Genomic DNA, 21047 nt, shown 5'->3' on the forward strand with positions numbered 1-21047 from the left:
GGATATATTGCTTATTTCAACCTCGATTCTAACTTGAGACAGGTTTGCTTACTATTGTGGTACCACTGGGCCATATTGAACAGCTTCAAAGTACAAGAAAACAATTTTATTGCGTTTGTCAAAATTATCTAGGTTCAAATTACGTTTTTCCATTCCTTCTCATTTTAATCTAAGAATGAGGGTGATGAAAATTGTTTTGCCTACAAATTGGTGATAATATACTACTGGACTTGATAACTAGGTCTATACAAAAACAGGTGTGGAGACTTAATCTTACAAAAGTTATGGTCAGAAGCAAATGAATTGTTATGAAAAATCTACACAGGATTTATTATTATTAGACACCTTTGGTAATGATTAATAATAGTTACAAAAGCAATGAAATAGAAAAGTTTATCATAGTATTTTTAAAAGTGCAGGATGTTAAGTTTTTGTCTTATTTTGTGCCGATGTAATCAAAGATTGGTATGTATTTAGCCAGCTTTCGTCGTCGAAAAGAATCTGGCACAAATGGCAGTCTGTAAATCTCTAGCCCATCCTCAAAGTTGGATGCTCTCTTGGCACTTTCATCAAGCTCCTTGAGTAAATGTAACAAGCCTCTCTCTTTAAGTGTTCCTGTGTAACACGAGGTAAATGTACATGTAGTGTTGCAATTAAAATCAAAACTTGTGGTGCTATGAGAGTACAAGTATACACATGACTTGATTGGGTCTACCGGAAACAATCGGTGGCCGTCATAAAAGGTGCTAGTACTGTTTAAGTCATAATTTAGAGTCGAGCTTTCATTTTTTATCAAAAAAGAAGTGTAGGTATTACTATTAATTACACCATTCATTCATGCTAGGGCTTTGGTGGAGACAAAATGCACAATCTGGAATTGAGTGGGACCCTTTTTAAAATTTCCCTGGCTTCTTGGCTATAGTCAGTCGAACCATGAGCATACATGATCCTGACTACTAACTTTATAGAATTAGTAGCAGTATCATACAGTAGGAATATTTAGCTATAAACAAATCAAGGGAAGTAATCCAATCTGACATAGTTATACTGAGTTACCTGGGGTTGTGTTGTCCATGATGAACGCAAAAGCTCCACCTACAAATGATGGATTAGTTAGCAGCATCTTGAGAGAGGAGTCGACAGTCACACTGCCTGCAAATGCAAATAAAATGTTAGTTGAGACAAGTTTCCAGCATTAAGATTTAAAACGTTGCTGAAGTTGCAGCTCAGTATTTTGATGAAGCTTTCCTTTGTTTTTTTTATTTTAGTCGTCAAGTTCATTTAGGGGTCATCCATAAATGACGTCACGCTTTTTTGACGATTTTACCCCTTTCCTCCGCCACACGTCGTCACAAAAAGCCAGACCACACCCCTAAAATGACGTCACACCTCAACCTACAACCCCCCCCCCCCTCAAAATTGCAGTTGAATTTTTTTAAGTCATCGATATTTTTCTAACACCTTGTCTAAACTTTATAATTTATTAAAACAGTTATCTAAAACGCGAAATAACGTCTAAAATTCGTTTTCTAACATTGCTTTTTTATAATGCCAAAGTGTGACGTCGCAACATCTTAACCCCCCTCATCACACATCGTCACAAAATTACGGACCCTTCCCCCCCTACGAGTGTGACGGCATTTATGGATGACCCCTTAGTAAAGATTTACGAGTAAGTTGAAAACTGAAGTATTCAATATATCTTTGGCTAAGGTGAATGCTACCATGTGAAGAAAATATCAAGTGCCCCCCTGGAGAAAAAAGTCTGGAAGAAACACTGTTCACTTGAGGTTTAAAATTAACTCACTCACCTTAACTTTAACACTTAACGTTGTTTGACATCTTAAGATAAGTACAATTTAAGTGTAAACACCTTGTTCCTAAAATGTCTCTCGTTTTTCCTGTCAACGCGATTTTATCTTAGTTACCTGTATTAAATGCGTGAGGATTTTTGGCAACCCAAATCGGCATCATGACTCCAAGTAAAAGCGAAACTCCCATAATGGCCAGATTTCTGGTTGAGTTCAAATCCACAGTCTGAAAAAAAAAGTTTTTATTGTCCTTGTTTAGAAACTTACTTTTATTCAGTGAATTTTTTTTTTTAAAGCAAGAATAGAAATAACTAGATATAAATCAAGATCAATTTTTTGTCGTCCGTTTTTCTGTTGATTTGTAAATATAAATGTTTTCGCTCTCGTATGGTTTGCAAACTTACCTGTAGATAAGAGAGAATAACGCCGATGAAAATACCCATGATGATGATATTACATCCACCCAGGACTGAGTAGGGGATGGTGACAAACACAGCTCCGAACTTGCCAAAAAGGGCGAACAAAATGTAAATAACGCCTGCTAGTTGGAACACGCTTCTGCTTGCGACCTGGTAAAATGTTGTTATTGTTAGTCTAGTGAGAAAATATGACGACACGGAGTTTATTTTGTTCTTTGACCTCGGCAGATGAGAGGAAGGTGTGGTCAGCACCATGTTCAACAAACTTTACTTTCCCTATTGTGAGTCAGTAACCCATCAGAGCTGGGTGGACTCAGGGACGTCATACGGATTCGAGCCGGAGATCCGATCTCGAGACTTTCAGGTTCGTAGACGTGTGCTCTACCATCCGACCATGTAATCCCAAATGATTACATCAGCCTCTTAATAAATAAAGAAAATATACAGAGCACATAAAAAATAGTGCAGGCACGTTGATTTCAATACACATTTTTTATTAGTAGTTTATTTTAAATTAGTTTTTATCTATACTCGAATAATTTTGAGGCCATTCAGAGCGATCCCACTCTGAGCCATGTATTGTAACAATCGTATAGCCCTGCCTCCCCTTCCCCATAGAACGCCCACTGCCCCCCCCTCTAAGGCACACCGAGAAACTATCCTGGTTAAACCCTAAGACACACAACCCGGGTTTTACCCTAAGGCACAGACACACTACCCTGGTTATACCCTAATACATACAGACACACTACCCTGGTTATACCCTAATACACACAGACACACTAACCTGGTTCTACCCTAAGACGCATAGACATACTACCCTGGTTATACCAATAGGCACACTACCCTGGTTATACCCTAAGTCATAGACACACTACCCCGGTTATACCCTAAGGCACATAGACACACTACCCCAGAGGCGTAGCGACCCTTCCCGGCGCCCGGGGACAAACTTTTCGATTTGCACCCCCCCCCCTCGAGATTTCGATTTGCACCCCCCTCAACCTTTCAATTTATTTTTCCAACCCATTTTGGCGCCCCCTAGGGTCGGCGCCCGGGGACATATGTCCCCACCCCGCCGCCCCCCCCCCCCTCGCTACGCTACTGCACTACCCTGGTTATAACCTAAGACACATGGACACACTACCCTGGTTATGCCTTAAGACACAGACACACTACCCTGGTTATTCCCTAAGACACACAGACACACTACCCTGGTTATACCCTAAGACACATGGACACATTACCCCAGAGGCGTAGCGACCCTTCCCGGCGCCCGGGGACAAACTTTTCGATTTGCACCCCCCCCCCTCGAGATTTTGATTTGCACCCCCCCCCCCAAACTTTCGATTTGCACCCCCCCTCAACCTTTCAATTTATTTTTCCTACCCATTTTGGCGCCCCCTAAGGTCGGCGCCCGGGGACATGTGTCCCCCCCCCCTCTCGCTACGCTACTGCATTACCCTTGTTATACCGTTTGACACATAGACACACTACCCTGGTTATGCCCTAAGACACAGACACACTACCCTGGTTCTACCCTAAGAAGACACACTACCCTGGTTATTCCCATAGCTCCAATATTCCCTCCATAAGAAGACGTGGCGTGACAACAGCCTAGCGTGCCGCCCAGAAAGCTGACGAACCCCTCAACGGCGATGCCACGGTTGAAGGCGAACGGGGGCGGGGCTGGGACCCTGGCCGTACGAGCGCAGGCGTTGTAGTCGCCGATAGAGTCCAGCACGGATAAGATGGTGGCCACGAAAAAACTGATGAAACCTCCCACGCTGAACGTCATCAAGCCGAACATACCTGTCAGGAGAGAGAATATTCATTAGTGCACAGAAATAGTTAGGTTAGGTAACTTTAGCTAGTCGCCCCTCATGACAAGAGCTTTCCATACTATCTGTCCTGGACTAGTCTCCAGGTGTATCAAGTCTTCTTGGCGTTTTCTTCCGTAGTCGATCTATTTTTCTTTACGCACTGTGGATTCCAGATGAGGCCCTGTCTTGTTAGGCTGGATACGAGAGTGCAGTGTTTCTTCCAAACTTATTTCTCCGGGGGGTGGGGGGGCACTTGAAATTTTCGGGGGGGGGGGGGGCGGACACTGTTAAAAGTATATATTTTCTATATCAATTATATAAATTTAATTTCGTTCGGGGGGGGGGGGGGGGGCTGAGTAGAATTTTTTCGGGGGGGGGGGGGGAGGGGGGGGGGGGCTCCGCCCCCCGGAAGAGATGCCTGGATGAAACTCTGCGAGAGTGTGGCCATTTTCTCTGGAAGATCTCTTCTTCAGCTGGGAGTTGGTTACAGAAATGTTGGACTGGTCAAAATTTGCCTCAAATAGCCTTGTTATTTGACTTTTAATACGAGGCCTTTTAAACTCGGGGACGAGTTTTGCGGTCCACACCGGGTGATACCATCTAGGGGTGACACCATTGAGATGGTGACACCAAGCCGAAATATGGATAAATTTTGTGTCAAAACAATGTTTTATCCAGTTAAAATAATGAAATATGGAAGAAAGTTGACATTTTGTTGGAAGGGGAGGTTGGGATAACATCATCAATTACAGAACCGGGTGAGGCCTACCATGGACGCCACTGCTTGTTACTATTTTCATATAGCTTAATTATAAGCTAATATTGCTAAAATAAAATTCGTAAATTTAAAAACATTGCATTCTTAACTCCTTTTGTTTCGTGTTTACAACAAAGTACTTTTTTGTTATATAACACTCTTCACTCTGCATTTGAAATTTAGAAAGAAAAGATCCTAATGTTCAATTGTATTTGTCTATGCATGAAAAATCATTTGAATGAAATCAAAATTGAAATAACGTTTTTCGTGTATGCATAAATGTGTATTTCGAAAAGGAAGGAAAAGCTATCAACAACATATCTAAAACAGTTACCAGGATATGGGAAGATGAACCAGCCAATGTCTTCAATGACATGCGCACGAGCGTCAGTTCTGGCCATGTATTGTTTACTTTTGGTGTCGCTAGACAACGCTCCAGCCTCTGTCATGATGCCGCTTACCATCCAACCAATCAGAATGCTCAATAGAATCTGCCGAAAATTGTAAATCAAACTGGAGTTAAATTACATGTTTTGTAATCAGACATGGCAAAGTGTAGCTTTGTGAAAGGCCCCATTACACTTCGTTTACACTTGCGACATGATGTATAATATACATATATTGGGAAAAAAACTCATACCAAGTAACATGAACTTTTTGTGCGATTTTTTTTCCCTTGACATGTATATCATACATGTCGTAAGTGTAAACTCGGTATAAGTCAAAGTCAGAGCGCTGTAGAAATTTAATTAGCCTACATGTTAATTTTATCAAATACAATGCCTTTTACTAAAACCAATTTTTTTTTTTTTTTTTTTTTTACAATTCAGTCTGTGACGTTTTTGACTTGGAAATTACATTGAACTCTTTAATCGATACAGAAGCTCAATTTATGTCGAATAAACTGATTTTCAAAATACAATACAAACATGAGCCTTAAAGTATGTTAAGTCTGAAGTGAGTACTTACAGAAAACACCTGATGTAAAGGATACCAGAAGATGTAAAAGCCCTTGCCTCTGGCCCACATTGGAATCGGAGTTTTCCGGTTGGACAAAAATAACGAGAACACTAAAGCACTAAAGTTCTGCAATAATCGAAATATGTGTATCAAGCTTATCATTGATATCTGCATGATACGCGTCGTTCATTATAAAATTATTTTTGTCGTTCTTTACTAAGGTAACTACAGAGGCGAGCGACCCTTCCCGGGGACAAACTTTCGATTTAACCCCCCCCCCCCCCCAAACTTTCGATTTGCACCTCCCAAACTTTCGATTTGCACCCCCCTCCCTAAAACTTTTGATTTGCACCCCCACCCCTCAAACTTTCGATTTGCACCCCCCCCCCAAACTTTTGATTACTTTTTCCAAACCCATTTGGCGCCCCCTAACGTCAGCGCCGGGGACATATGTCCCCCCCCCATCGCTACGCCTCTGGGTAACTATTATTTTCTTTAAGAAAACAAGGAGGCCAATGGAGACGTGGAGGCGCACAGTAGAAAAGCAACTGACAGGAGCAGGACTGCTTGGGGGGAACTGCCAAGAAAGTTGTCAGAAACCAACAAAAGTGGAAAGATCCTTCTGTGGCGGCCCCATGTGTCTTGGGCACTAAAGGGAAAAGATGATGATGATTGTCCTTATAGTAAACTATTTTTAAACACACGCTCTCCAAACAGAGGAACCACTCACATCAAAGCCACGGTCCAGTTGGTTTCAGAAAACTTGACAGCCACTGTTTTGATTTCTAGTCCCACGAGAATTACTGTAGGCACCACGGTTATTGGACCTACGTACCTTGGCAAGTAGAAAAAAAATTCAGCTTTCCTTTCGCACTTAAAATAGTTGTTTCACGTACTTAGAATAATTGTTTCACGTGCTTTTTCGAAATTATAAAAAAAATCAGAATCAGCACGAATGAAGCTGATTCTGTATATATCAGTGCATTTTTAGTAAATCAGAGACAACACATATTCCTACTTTGAAAAGAAAATGAGTTTTTTTTAAAAATATTAATGACAACTTGAGATCTTTAGACTAACCTAATGATCACACCTACAAATCCGGTGATCCCGATCAAAAAATGTATACCGCCAGCCAACATTAAACTCCCAGATAGCTGTGAAACCAAGTCACACAATGTCAAGATATTTTCAACAATAAATTAATTATATATGAAATTATGTGCAAGTTTTTACATTTCATAAATACAAACTAAATAAATGATGAAAAATAATTGCCCAATTGAGTGGAAAGGAATATAATACAAGTCAATAGTCAATGACAATTATAAGCTAGCATATGCAGTACCTCATGGTTTTAAATCATTATGCTAGCATTCAGAGTCGATAACCTAGCTCAAACCACGAAAATAGAGTTATTGGAGGCCTCACATTTTAAGTGGCCCTGCAGTTTGTTGAACATTTAAATTTGCACTAAACTTAACCTAGGAATAAATAAATGGTATAGACGTGTATCAAGACGGTCACATAATTCATTAACAAGCTGCCGCCGCAGAAAGACACGTTGTTATCTTGAACTAAAGGTTTATAATTGTAAATAATGTCTACATCTAAAGCTATGCGTTGTTGTACTATTTCTTAAAATGTTTTTTTCAACGGGCCTCTATGGGGACATGTTTAAATATTTGTGTAAAGCACTGATGTACACTTTATTTTTTATTTAGCTTAGTTTTCTACTCACTTTGAGGATCTTGTCAGTAATGACCTCCTGCATTAGCACCACTGTGCCATTTCCAATATCAGCTTTCATAACTGTTCTATTCGTTTCCATGTCAAATTCTATAATAAAAACCCTATCGAATTATTTGAGTGCATCTTATTTTGTGAATAAGTATTGGCTGGACAATTTGGGAAAATTGAGGCCCATAAAAATTAACATTTTTGTGTGTGCATATAAGTAATTCCTACGATATTTTACGTACAAAGTTTTGTTCTTAATATAGATTTTCTTTATTTGTTAGGACAGATCTCCGAAGAGACATAGATGTTTCACCTCACCCGAGGATGATATGTAGGCATAATTGTATCTTATTATTATTCAGCTTTCCACAGGCGAAACTCAACTTTTAATTGAGACTAAAATGCTTTAAAATAATTATATATATATATATATATATATATATATATATATATATATATATATATATATATATATATATATATATATATATATATATATATATATATATATATATATATATATATATATATATATATATATATATATATATATATATATATATATATATATATATATATATATATATATATATATATCCTCTTTAATATTTATAACGCAGAGTTTCTTATAGGCATCTCTTCGTGGGGGGGGGGGGGGGGCTTCAACCTCCCCCCCCCCCCCATAGAAAGTCTACCGCCCTCCGTACGAAATGGAATTTATATAGAAAATATATACGCTTACCAGAGTGTGTCCCCCCCCCCCCCCCCGGAAATATCATTATCAAGTGCCCCCCCCCCCCCCCCCCCCCCCGGAGAAAAAAGTCTGGAAGAAACTCTGAACGCAAAGCAGCTTCAATCGATCGGCTATTTCTGAAATCGATAGGCAATTTCTGAAATCGATAGGTTATTTCTGAAATCTATAAGCTATTTCTGAAATCGATTGGTTAATTCTGAAAACGAAAGGTTATGTTTTGACATAAACATTTAACCAAAAGGGACACTCACCTTCAAAAGGTTCTGGACATTTCCATTCTTCAAGCGTCATTAAACTAATTAATGGCACCATGTAGCTAGAGGCTGGACCTTGAAAAATTGGAAGTCTGAAATCATGCACAAAATGTATTTTTTTTTAATTTAAATTAAATATTGTTTTCGTTTTAATTAATTAACTGAATCTCCATTTTTTTCCGAATCACATGCTCGTTTCGATAATATTCTATGGTAGGGGTAAATTCATACAAAATTTTTTTTAGTATAGGCTTACTACCTTGAATTTATGTCAAATGCTTAACACTGGGAAGCAGTGTAGTCCGGAAATTGTTTCAAATATTGCCTGATCCCCCACCCTCTCTCCACCCACAATACAGAACTGGGATAATGTTATAGGAGGTATAGCTTATTTATGTCCTGCTCAGATTTAGAAGTATCGGGAGATTGTGTTTTATTATCTGTACATTTTTAGATTTTCCTTATTACTACTTGCTTATCTTTGAAAAAATAGACGCATGCATTTTTATACGTAGCGCTGTTGGCTTAATACGGGTTAAAGGCGTATTAGTAAGTAAGTGCCAGGTATTATTTTTGTAGGCTACACAGTTTAATTTACCTGACCCCGATGGTCGACATGAGGAAAGTAGCCAATCCGGTCATGAGTAGAGTAGCACTCAGAAGCTGAGCTTTAATTTCGTCATCCTTGCTGGCACAAACAACCTCAGACACTATGATGGCCTTACTCAGCGGGTTCACAATACTCAGCAGGCATTGCTGCCAGGACATGGGGAAAATAGCGTTAATCAAATATACGTACATCATCAGTACAGTATATGGTGAAAATAGCGTTAAACAGATATACGTACATAATCAGTACAGTACATGGTGAAAATAGCTTTAAACGGATACATAAATTGTAAATATAAGATGAAACCGACATCCTTTTTACGACCCACCCATAACAGTTTCTTTCAGGCATCTCTTCCATGGGCACGTCTACACCCCCCCCCCATCCCCTTGAAATAAATATAATTTATTTAGAAAATGTATATGCCCTACTTTTACCAGTGTCCGCGCCCCACGAGGAAAATTTAGTCTTTACACCCCTTCAAAAGTTTTAAGCACCCCCCCCTTTCCCCTCGGAGAACAACGTTTGTTGGAGAATCAGCTGAACAGGACAAGTTCTGCACGGTATGTGAAGATCTCCACCCGATTCCAATATCAACAGGATGACACTAAAACCAGTGGAGACAGGCGGACGATAGGTTTAAGGATACAGCACCAAGATGGATCCCAAGCGATCCAAAGAAAATTGAGTAGGACACGCAACTCTTGAGAGGCTCGGTTTAACGGCTTTGCAATAGGACTGGTAAGTAGGTCACCAACCAGTTCTACGGCTCAATAAAACCTGTATAAGCCATAGAACTGTTTATTGACCTACTTACCAGCCCTATAGTAAAGGGAAAAATATGAAGTTCAAATACTTTATGCTTATAATACTTTCGCCCCTTTAAAGCATCTATTCGCAAATATGTCATATCCGCCCCCCTCCCCCATATAATGTGGAAAAAACAGCTTACAAAATTTTGAATTTTTATCACATTTAATACAGTTTTGACTTTCAAATTATGCCTTCAGTTAATAATTAAAAAAAAAAACCCGCACATTACAATACAAATACCCACCTGCATCGCAAACAACAACATGAGGGAGATGGGCGGCGACTGCGTGATGCGGTAGATCAAAGCCCTATTCCCTTCCACCACAATTTCAACTTTTGGCGTGTCTTCTGTTTCTTCCTGACTGGTCTTCTCTGGGTAGTCTAGCTCGCATTGTAGAGTAATCCCAGAGTCCGTGGAGATGGGTGAGTCCAACACGCTTAATCCGTTTTCTTTTTTAATTATAAGTGGGTCCATTGCGTTTAAGGCTTCCTGGGGTATTTATTGTGATTTACCGAATTCTCTTGAAATTTCTTGAGCTTAAGTTGCAAAGACCAACATGTCATACAGTGTTTACAAACGAGATATGTAATAGATTGAAATAATTGTGAGGTCAAGGGAACTCACTCTTCTGTATTAGTATTATATTTATATTGTTATCTTGAGTGATGTCCCTTGCATGTTGTTATGTATATAAGTCTCTCGCCACTTCCCTCTCTCTCTCTTACCAACATGGCGTCTGTACATAATAAAGGCTGTTAACAACCAACGCGGTTTCTCGTCAGTCATTACAATCCACTTCATTTGGCGACGAAGGATAAACATCGACTAGAAAGAGCACCTACTTACGCAAAAAAGAGGTTTGCTAGAGCTTATTAGCTAATTATTTCTAGAATTATGGCGCTGTATGGCCAAATAAAAGAATTTGATGCGAATGATGAAATCATTCAAGATTACCTAGAGAGGTTAAGCTTTTACCTAGAAGCTAACGACGTGACGATAGAAGCCAAAAAGAGAGCTGTTTTGTTAACAGTCATAGGGCCTCAACAATTCAGGCTACTAAAGGACTTATGCGCACCAGCTAGTCCAGATTCCAAGAGCTTTAACGAGCTGAGCAAATTGCTAACAGACCACCATGCGCCTACCCCATCAAAGTTTTTATGTCGAGCTAGATTTGACAGTAGGACTCGTCAACCAAACGAGTCAATATCAGAATATGTTGCTGCTTTACGTCATTTAAGTAGATTCTGTGAATTTGGAGAAACGCTGTCTGACAGACTATGTGAAAAGTTTGTGACAGGTGTAAACAGCCCTGATATTCAAAGAAAGTTGCTGCTCGAGTCAGATCTAACATTGGAAAAAGCAATACAACTTGCAATGTCATTCCAGCAGTCATCAGATGCGGCGAGATCTTTAGCACCTTCAGAGATCCATGCAGTAAACAGCAGGTTAGTCAATAAACATCAACCCCATCGGAGCATTCCAACTTATGCTAAACAGCCTGCTCGTTCAAATCCTAGATCTAAATCTAGTAATAATTATCAAAAATGTCATCGATGCAAAGGTCCCCATGCATCTCATCGGTGCAAGTTCAAGTCTGCAACTTGTTATAAGTGCGGTAAGCAAGGTCACATTGCCAAGGCCTGCTTCGCAAAGTCTTCGTCTGTTGCTAAATCTAGCCAGTCAAGACAGTACCGCAACCAAAGGCAGCACTATGTTAACTCTCACCAAGACTACCTAACCCAACCAATGAACCACTCTACCTGTGAAAATGCTCAAACTGATTCGCAGCCGGATTTCAACCTATTCTCTGTGAAATCAATAAGTCATGCTCCCATCAATGTACAAGTTAATATCAACGGTAAGAGCATCAGCTTCCAACTTGACACTGGAGCATCTCTAACAGTCATAACAAAGACAGATTTTGACGCTGTCGCAGGAGAATCAGTGCCTCTACAGCCATGTCACAAGTGTCTAACAACATACACTGGTGACAATGTTCCGGTAATAGGAGAGTGTATGGTTCATGTAAGTTATAATGGTCAAAGTGTTAAACTTCCTCTTCTTGTGGTTGAAGGAAATGGACCGCCATTACTAGGTAGGAACTGGTTAAGTGATCTTAAGTTAAATTGGGAGAGTATTTGTTCATTGAAGAATGTAAAAGAATCTAGTCTTACTTCACTAGATAAAGTTATATCTGAAAATAAATGTGTTTTTGGTAACTCAGGTTTACTAAATGATAGAACAGTGAAGTTAAGCATTAAAGATACAAATCCAAGATACTGCAAAGCTAGAGTTCCACCTTATGCAATGAGGAATAAAATTGAAAATGAGCTAAGTAGATTGGAATCTAATGGCATTATAAAGAAGGTAGACTATTCCGATTGGGCGACACCCATTGTGCCAGTGTTAAAGAAGGATGGTTCTATAAGAATTTGTGGAGATTACAAAACTACACTGAATAAGCAAATAGAGCTAAATAGGTACCCTATACCTAACATTGAGGAAATCTCTTTGAATTTGGCAGGAGGAGACAAATTCACTGAATTAGACTTTAGTCATGCTTACACTCAACTAGAACTGCATCCAGATTCAAAAGTCTATACGACAATAAACACACATAAAGGACTCTACCAATATGAAAGACTATGTTTTGGCATATCATCCAGCCCTGGAATTTTCCAAGCTGTCATGGACAGTATTTTTAAGGATATTCCAAATGTTTGTGTGTACTTTGACAATGTGTACATAACTGGTAAGAATGACACTGAACATCTTAAAACACTTGATAAAGTATTAAAAATTGTTGGTGAAAAAGGTTTAAAGATAAACAAAGATAAATGTCAATTCATGTTGACAGAAATTAGTTTTCTTGGTTATATATTGAGCAAGCAAGGCATCAGACCTCAACCTGAGAAAACAAAAGCCATTAAAGAAGCACCCAAACCTGAAAATACCCAACAACTAAGAGCTTTTTTGGGCTTGATAAATTACTATGCAAAGTTCATAGGAAATCTGTCTGGTAAATTATCACCACTGTACAAGCTGCTACAGAAAAATGCAACTTGGCACTGGGGTAAACAACAAGCTGCTTTTAATACAGCAAAAGAGGCTTTGTCTGCTGACACCTTACTAACTCACTATGACCCAGGGAAAAGACTTGTATTGACATGTGATGCTTCACCAGTTGGTGTAGGAGCAGTCTTGTCCCACATGGATGAGAAGGGTGACAGACCCATTGCTTTTGCCAGTAGATCTTTGAACCAGGCTGAGAAAAATTATTCTCAGTTAGATAGGGAAGGCTTAGGCATCATTTTTGGTGTTAAGAAATTTCACAAGTTTCTGTTTGGTAGGAAGTACACCATCTTTACAGATCATAAACCATTGCTAGGTTTATTTGGAGAAAACAAAACCCTACCGGAGCATGCCTCACCAAGAACTCAAAGATGGGCTATCACACTAACTGCATACAATTATGAATTGAAATACAAACCTGGATCTGATAATAGTGCAGATAGTCTTAGTAGATTACCTTTAAAAAACCAAAGCCTGAGCTATGTACCAGAAGATGTATTTGTTCTCTTCATGGATAACTCCAATATAAATGTGAATGATATTAAGAGAGAAACACAAAAAGATGAGTGCTTAATAAAAGTATATGAGTACTGTAAGAATGGTTGGCCTGAAGATTCTGTGAATGATGACTTAAGGACATATAAAATAAGAAATAAAAACCTTTGTGAAGATAATATAAAAGATGGAGAAGATACAGTCCATTATCAGTCAGAGCTACCTAAACAAAGTATTTGTAACTTAATAAATGATTATGGTGATATGGCAATTTCAAATGTTTTAAAGAAAATACATTAGTAAGAAGGAATGTGATCATCAAACAACTTTGCTAACATCATTAGCACTTACAGAAACTAAAAGGGTAACATCAAAAGAAAAGAGCAAAGATTTTTGCCATTGAATACACCCACTTCAAATACTGGATCACAGTTGCAAAGTGATATTGTCCAGGATATTACTTTTAAACAGTATGTTTGGTTACGAAAAAGCACTATCAGATTACCTGAGAAAATTGATCAATCAAAGAAATCTATGTCAGTTAAGGATCTGAATAACAGCATAATACTTTCAGATGCCAATTCAAAAATGGTTCCATTAAATCATGACAAACATTCATTGAAAGAGAATTTGATGTTAATAAGAATGTGTATCTAAGAAATTATGGGAGAAAGGAAAAATGGATACCAGGTCAAATTGTTCAATGTAAAGGACCTGTGTCTTATAAAGTTAAAAATAACTTGTGCAGATAATAAGTGTGAATCTGCCAATCCCACCAAATCTGAACAGTTCACACCAACTCAGTTTGTTTCACAACCAAGTTCTGTTGATATGAGTGAACCAAGTTGTCTGGAGTCAGAAAATGTAAATTCTGGAGTTAATGATTTAAATCCTAGACCTCCTGAGATAGAGAATCCAGATGGTCAGAATATTGAGTCACCAAATCAAAAGCCACTGAGAAGGTCAAACAGGACAATCAAAGTCCCAAATAAGTTAGACCTATGATTTTAAAGGTCAAAAGGACTTTGACATTATTGTTTTGTATCTTGATTATGTTGTGGCATATTGTGCATTGTTTGTAAGGATGTAATCTACCATAGTGTTCATGTTACAATATAATTGGTGATTTTAGGATACTATCAATTGTTCTATTGAGAGATGTGTTATTGTGTTCTAAGGGTAAAGGGATGTAATAGATTGAAATAATTGTGAGGTCAAGGGAACTCACTCTTCTGTATTAGTATTATATTTATATTGTTATCTTGAGTGATGTCCCTTGCATGTTGTTATGTATATAAGTCTCTCGCCACTTCCCTCTCTCTCTCTTACCAACATGGCGTCTGTACATAATAAAGGCTGTTAACAACCAACGCGGTTTCTCGTCAGTCATTACAATCCACTTCAAGATATATTAAAATTGTGTTATTAAAATCAAAGCTTCGTAGCTAATAGGCTTATTTTTTTTAAATATAAAGAGAGCTGTTAAAAGAATAATAAGTGACGTCTCTTTAACATTTTATAAGCAGAGTTTCTTCCAGGCATCTCTTCTGGGAAAAACGTCTACCACCCCGTCCCCCCTCCCCTAAACGAAATGGAAGTTATATAAAATATATACTTTTTCCAGTGTCCGCCCCCCTCCCCAAATTTCAAGTACTCCCACCCCCCCCCCCATGGAGAAAGAAACACTATTTATAAGTGAGATAACCGAGTCCAAGCATCTGTTTTCAGTTAGGAGTTGTAGATCTACATCTACACTATTAGATGACTAGATAATGTTAATATTTGAATTCTTTTTAACTCTTATCTTCAACCTACCACCCTTGTGGGTACTGTATAAATATTTGATGTTGAAATTATTTTGAAGACATCTACACCCATCCAGATAGTAAAAGACGAATATTTCAATAATAAATATTAAGGGGGTCATCCATTTTTGTCGTCCATAAAGTCCACTTTCGACCCCCCCCCACCCACCAATGTGGACGTTTACCAATGTAGAGACCTCTCAAAACATGTTTACCTATTAAAAGGTGTACACATAAAATATATTCAGTATTTTGACCTAAAAATTAAGCGTTACTCCAGAGTTCAGAGAGAAAAATAAATAGTAGATGTATTTAAAAAACAACAACACGAGCACTGCCGTCTTAATTTTCACTTTTTTATATGCAGGATAAGAGTTTTATGTTTGTTTAAAAATGTAAGTTTATATACATTAATTTTAAACTCAAGATGTGGACGTCCAGATGCCTACCCCCCCCCCCCATTCGCACGCGTCTATAAAAGTGGATTTTCATGGACTCTATTACCCCCTCTGTGTCATAAAAAATGGGAGACCCCTAATATTCCTCAGATCCCAGGATTATACTGTAGTATACTGCCCTCTCCCCCCCCCTCCCCGAGATGTCTGAAAGAAATAGCTTATAATTAAATTATACTTCTACTACAGACTTACATAAAGATACAAATAATAATTGAGGGTAATAATACGATAAAGTGATCCGCTAGAGTAATTTAAATAATTTGTAAACCAAATTCTAATAAAGTCGTTGGTTACTTCAAATTGATTCTTTTTAGATCTATCTAATATTGTGTTCAAATGCTTTAATAGTCTTTAAATTAACATTTTAGAAAAAACTTTTAAAACGAATGACATTTTCTGAAAGTGGCCGAAATAGTCCACCAAAAAACGTATATTTTTAAATTTTATTTGGTCTTGAAAACAAAGTGTTGAATAAATTATCATTTTTACAATACTTTTCTCTACATTTTTAAAGTAAAGGTTTTATTTGAATTATTTAACACGTATCTAAGGTTTCCGGAAATGCCCATGAATACATTAAAGTTAGATTACATTGACAACAGTGGAACAAAATGGCTGTTCCATGGAGGGCATTTAACAACAAATAATACCGAGCCATGTTAAAGTTTAAAAACTTTTTAAATAAATGATGTTCCTCCACAAAAAATGATCAGAGATGCTTGATACTTAATTATATTTCTTTACTACGTGGAATCTTTGAGTACAGTAAACATTTCAATTAGGCCTACGAGCCTACGTAAAACTACACTTAATTTTTTAATTTTTCTCTCTGTTGACGAGTTGACGACATTAAATTAAAATTCATTAATCATTAAATCTTAAATACATTTTCCCCCTCGACATAAAATTAAAATCCAGAAGTACAAAACTAAAGTATAGTAGATCTAGTGTAAACTCATAAACGTCTTAAATAAAATTCAACAAGCAAGTGGTCAAGTGCATCTTTCCAAGCTCTGTGGGTACTAGATTCCTAGGTAGGCCTACTGACCACTGTTTAAAGTTTTATAATTATTAGTAATAGTTATTATAATAATTAGACTCAAGTATAATAAGTAAGTATAAGTCATACGTTATCACAGACACACCACGTCCACATGATGGTCAAGACTAGACTCTAGGATCTGGTGAGGTCAAAATGACTCAAAAGTGATTCTAAAATTTTGGTAGTTTATGCAATAATTAATTGTAATTGAAACCCTACTCTACTAAATCTCTAATAATCAAGAACATTGTCCAAATCATAAAAATAGGCCTGTATTATGTATACACTGTTTATAGCAGTTATTATTTGAGGGTAAGGGTGATTGGATAATGCTGTACTGTACATAATAATTAGTAGATCTACATATTATTTAATAAAATGTTAAATGATAATCAAATTGTACAAATGTCACCATGATGAACTTACATTTCTTAATATTAAAGGCCCATAGTTTCTCAACCTAACTTCTAAGCCTCATCATCTAACATGCTGAAAACTTAATCATAACCATAGGGAGGTATGCCACTATATGTTTTAATCTGTTTTCTTTACTTTTTTAATCAAGTAAAGAAAAGGAAGAGTTAGCCTATAGTGACTTATAGTTTAATTGTAATCTGCTTTGCTTGTTATTAAAATTTTCCTATGTTTAACTTTCTTGACAGTTAAATAATGGCATCTGGAACAAAAATGTCATATAACCATTTCCAAGGTGGTAAATATGGAGGCTTTTCACAACCATCCCAAAAGGATATGGAAATTACACAAGACATGCATCTTAAGATGTCAAAGAAGATTGCCCAGCTAACAAAGGTGTTAAACTAGATTAAAAAAAAAATGTTTATGCTTTAAATATAGATCTATAGGTTTAGTGCTAGTTAGATATTTTAAAGTTGATCATTTTAAACAACATTTAATAAAAAAGTTTCGCCATATAGGCGTAGCTTATTAAATTGTTTGATCCATTATTAAAAATAATTTAAATTTAATGAAAATTATATATAGTTTAAAATTAATTTTAATATTTTAAATTTTAATAATTACTAATACATAACAATATTTTCTTTTTGAAAAACAAAAATCTCCAACCCCCCCCCCCCCCCCCCCCACAAAAAAAAACAAAAAAAAAACAACTCCTCATGCAGAATCAGTTCTTTAATTAAAAACTTACTGTTTCAATTTCATTTACTTCTGTTCAGTAATATTATTTAATTTACTTAAAAAATTGTTTTCTTTAAGTAAAAGATAACCCTTTATCTTAATTAAGTGTGCTATGTAACAGAAAATAAATTAAAATACATAGTTGTTTAAATGATAGATAATCCACTAAACACGTTCTTTGTCTCGACTAAAACTAATCCCCCTCAAAAAAAAAAAAACAACAACTCATGCAGAATCAGTTCTTAAATAAAAATTTTCTGTTTCAATTTCATTTACTTCAGTTCAGTAATATTATTTAATTTACTTCCAAAAATTGCTATCCTTAAGTAAAATATAACCCTTTATCTTTATTAAGTGTGCAATGTAACAAAAAAATAAATTAAAATACATAGTTGTTTAAATGATAGATAATTCACTAAATACATTCTTTGTCTCAACTGAAACTAATCCTTCTTGCAGCTAATTAATAAAGACATTTAATGAAAAAAATAGATCAAAAGTTTTTTTTTTTACCTCAGTGTCTATGTAGCCTGCCAAGTTAAAATTACTTAACTGGATAACTAGAATATATTTCTGCTTTTTGAAGGAAAAGTGTTTAGAGAATGTTAACATTTTGAACATATTTTGCTGATTAATATACACTAAGTTGTTATTTAGTATTCTGTTTGCTCTTGCTGATGACAGAAATTGTACAATAGGAATAATTCATTTACATAAAAATGTCACAGATGTATAGAGTAAATAATTTGGTTAACAAGGTTATGTTAATTTTTTTCTGTGAATCAATATTTGTGCTAAAACTTGGACATGTATATTTTTTTAAGGTAATTTATGCACTGAACACAAAGAATGATGAAAACGATACAGTACTTCAAAGCTTGAAAGATCAACATGAGGAGGAAATTCAGCGCATACTGGCTGACACCCAAAAGAAAGTCTCAGTCTATAAGTGTCAGCTAGATGAGGAATCAGATCACAGAAAGACTATTGAAGCTCTTCAAACAAAAATGGATGAATACAAAGACCAGAAAACTTTGGTTGAGAACCAATTTGCAGCATATAAAACAAAGATCAGTGAGCTACATGAGAAGGAAAGGGAGAGCTATGCTAATAGATTGTTTGATATGTCCCATGAAATGCTTAAAGCTAAGAAAGATTTTGAAGACCACATACAAAGGTTTATTTCCTGGAAGGAAAGGATAATTGCAGAGCATGCAACAGCTATTGCGGAACAAGAAAGCAAGCACCGGACTGAAATGGAAGACTTGAAAAGTCTCCAACGAGACCAGGATGATACCTGGCAAAACCAATGTGCTAAAATAGAGGAGAGGTTCAAGAGCCAGATTGAGGCTCTAAGAAATCAAGTTGAGGCTTTACAGAATGAGAAGGTGTCAATGGAGACGGAATATGTCGCCAAGTTAGAAAAATCTCAAGCGTTTTATGAAAAAGAGCTGGAGGCAGTACGACACAGCCAAAGTCAAGGTCACAACATGGAGGTAGAAAAGCTGCGGAAAGAAATAGACAGGATGAAATTAGATTTTGGCGCTAATGAAAGGGAGCTGCGATCACAGATAGACAGGCTGGTGAGGCAGCTGGCTGATACTGAAGACGAGCTGGAGCAGGTGAAGCAGGAGAAGGAGATGCTGCAGGCAGAGCTAGCGGGGAAAAAGTCTAGTTCTAGTGAACTATCTAAACATGTGAGTCTGTGTGTTGTTTAGTTTAGGTGAACTAGCTAAACATGTTAGTCTTTAGTTTAGTTCTAGTAAACTAACTAAACATGTGAGTTTGTGTGTTGTTTAGTTCTAGTGAACTAACTAAACATGTGAGTCTGTGTGTGTTGTTTAGTTCTAGTGAACTAACTAAACATGTGAGTCTGTGTGTTGTTTAGTTCTAGTGAACTAACTAAACATGTGAGTCTGTGTGTTGTTTAGTTCAAGTGAACTAACTAAACATGTGAGTCTGTTGTTTAGTTTAAGTGAACTAACTAAACATGTGAGTCTGTTGTTTAGTTCCAGTGAACTATCTAAACATGTGAGTCTGTGTGTTGTTTAGTTCAAGTGAACTATCTAAACATGTGAGTCTGTTTGTTGTTTAGTTCAATTGAACTAACTAAACATGTGAGTCTGTTGTTTAGTTTAAGTGAACTAGCTAAATATGTGTGTGTGTGTGTATTGTGAATGTTTGTGTTGTTTAGTTCAAGTGAACTAGCTAAACATGTGAGTCTGTTTATATAGTTCTAATGAACTAGCTAAACATGTGAGTCTGTGTGTTGTTTAGTTCAAGTGAACTAGCTAAACATGTGAGTCTGTGTGTTGTGTGTGTGTTGTTTAGTTCAAGTGAACTAGCTAAACATGTGAGTCTGTGTGTTGTTTAGTTCAAGTGAACTAGCTAAACATGTGAGTGTGTGATCTAGCTTGACTGTACCTAACCACAGGGTTAGATTTAGGATTTGGCTAGTTTTCATAATTACAATACTCAAATGAGAAAAATAGGTAAAGTGATATTTTTAGACCTAATGGTCCATAGAGGCAGATGAAGCAGTGTTTTTCAGTGCTGGTTAGACTCAGGGAAGTAATCAAACCTGGCAACTAATCTTACAGTGCTATAAAAAAAACTACAATTACATAATGTCAATTTAAAAGCAACAGTCCCATGCTTTGTATTTTTTTTACAATGAATATTGACACTTTTATGCTTACAATAAATAATGAGAAATTTTTCAAATAATTTGGGTGTGAAGCTCCAAGATTTAAAGGAGGAGCTGGCCAAGAAAACCACTTCCCTCCAGAACACAGAGACAGAGCTGGCAGGATCCAAACAACATTGCTCCAATCTGGCAGATGAACTCATGAAAAAGTCCAGTAAGTTTTACACTAGGATATACCACATACATGTACTGTGTTAGATTTTTATAGCCAAAGCTTTACAGCTGAGCTATTTTGGCTCAAAATGTAAATAAATTTAGTGTTAAATAGCGCTGCTTACAATTGTAATGTATTTAACCAGTAAACCTAGTTACTCACTTTTGTTACAATTGTCATAATCAAGGGTGAAGGATCAAAGTAAAACTAAATG

The 21047-nt window shown here is 36.9% G+C and overlaps 2 protein-coding genes across 2 annotated transcripts in view; one reads left to right on the forward strand and one right to left on the reverse strand.

The window, feature by feature from the left end:
* Nucleotides 1-301: 301 nt before the first annotated feature.
* On the reverse strand, nt 302-21027 carry LOC131939722 (solute carrier family 23 member 1-like). Its single transcript, XM_059298191.1, is given in 14 exon segments — nt 302-615; nt 1057-1152; nt 1929-2037; nt 2216-2380; nt 3789-4042; nt 5145-5301; nt 5780-5888; nt 6486-6605; nt 6851-6927; nt 7512-7609; nt 8516-8610; nt 9117-9274; nt 10186-10478; nt 20996-21027. Coding segments are annotated over 13 exon segments (1848 nt in total). The 5' UTR covers nt 10417-10478; nt 20996-21027; the 3' UTR covers nt 302-436.
* LOC131939744 (protein FAM184A-like) overlaps nt 16380-21047 on the forward strand; it is a 74872-nt gene continuing 70204 nt past the window's right edge. Inside the window, exons 1-4 of the mRNA XM_059298227.1 lie at nt 16380-16532; nt 17477-17624; nt 18797-19669; nt 20713-20833. Coding sequence (XP_059154210.1) covers nt 17484-17624; nt 18797-19669; nt 20713-20833 — 1135 coding nt within the window. The 5' untranslated portion in view covers nt 16380-16532; nt 17477-17483. The remainder of the gene's footprint in view (nt 16533-17476; nt 17625-18796; nt 19670-20712; nt 20834-21047) is intronic.

The sequence above is a fragment of the Physella acuta genome, unplaced genomic scaffold (assembly GCF_028476545.2).
Source record: "Physella acuta isolate Inbredline_101_S28 unplaced genomic scaffold, ASM2847654v3 ptg000291l, whole genome shotgun sequence".
Lineage (NCBI taxonomy): Eukaryota > Metazoa > Mollusca > Gastropoda > Physidae > Physella > Physella acuta.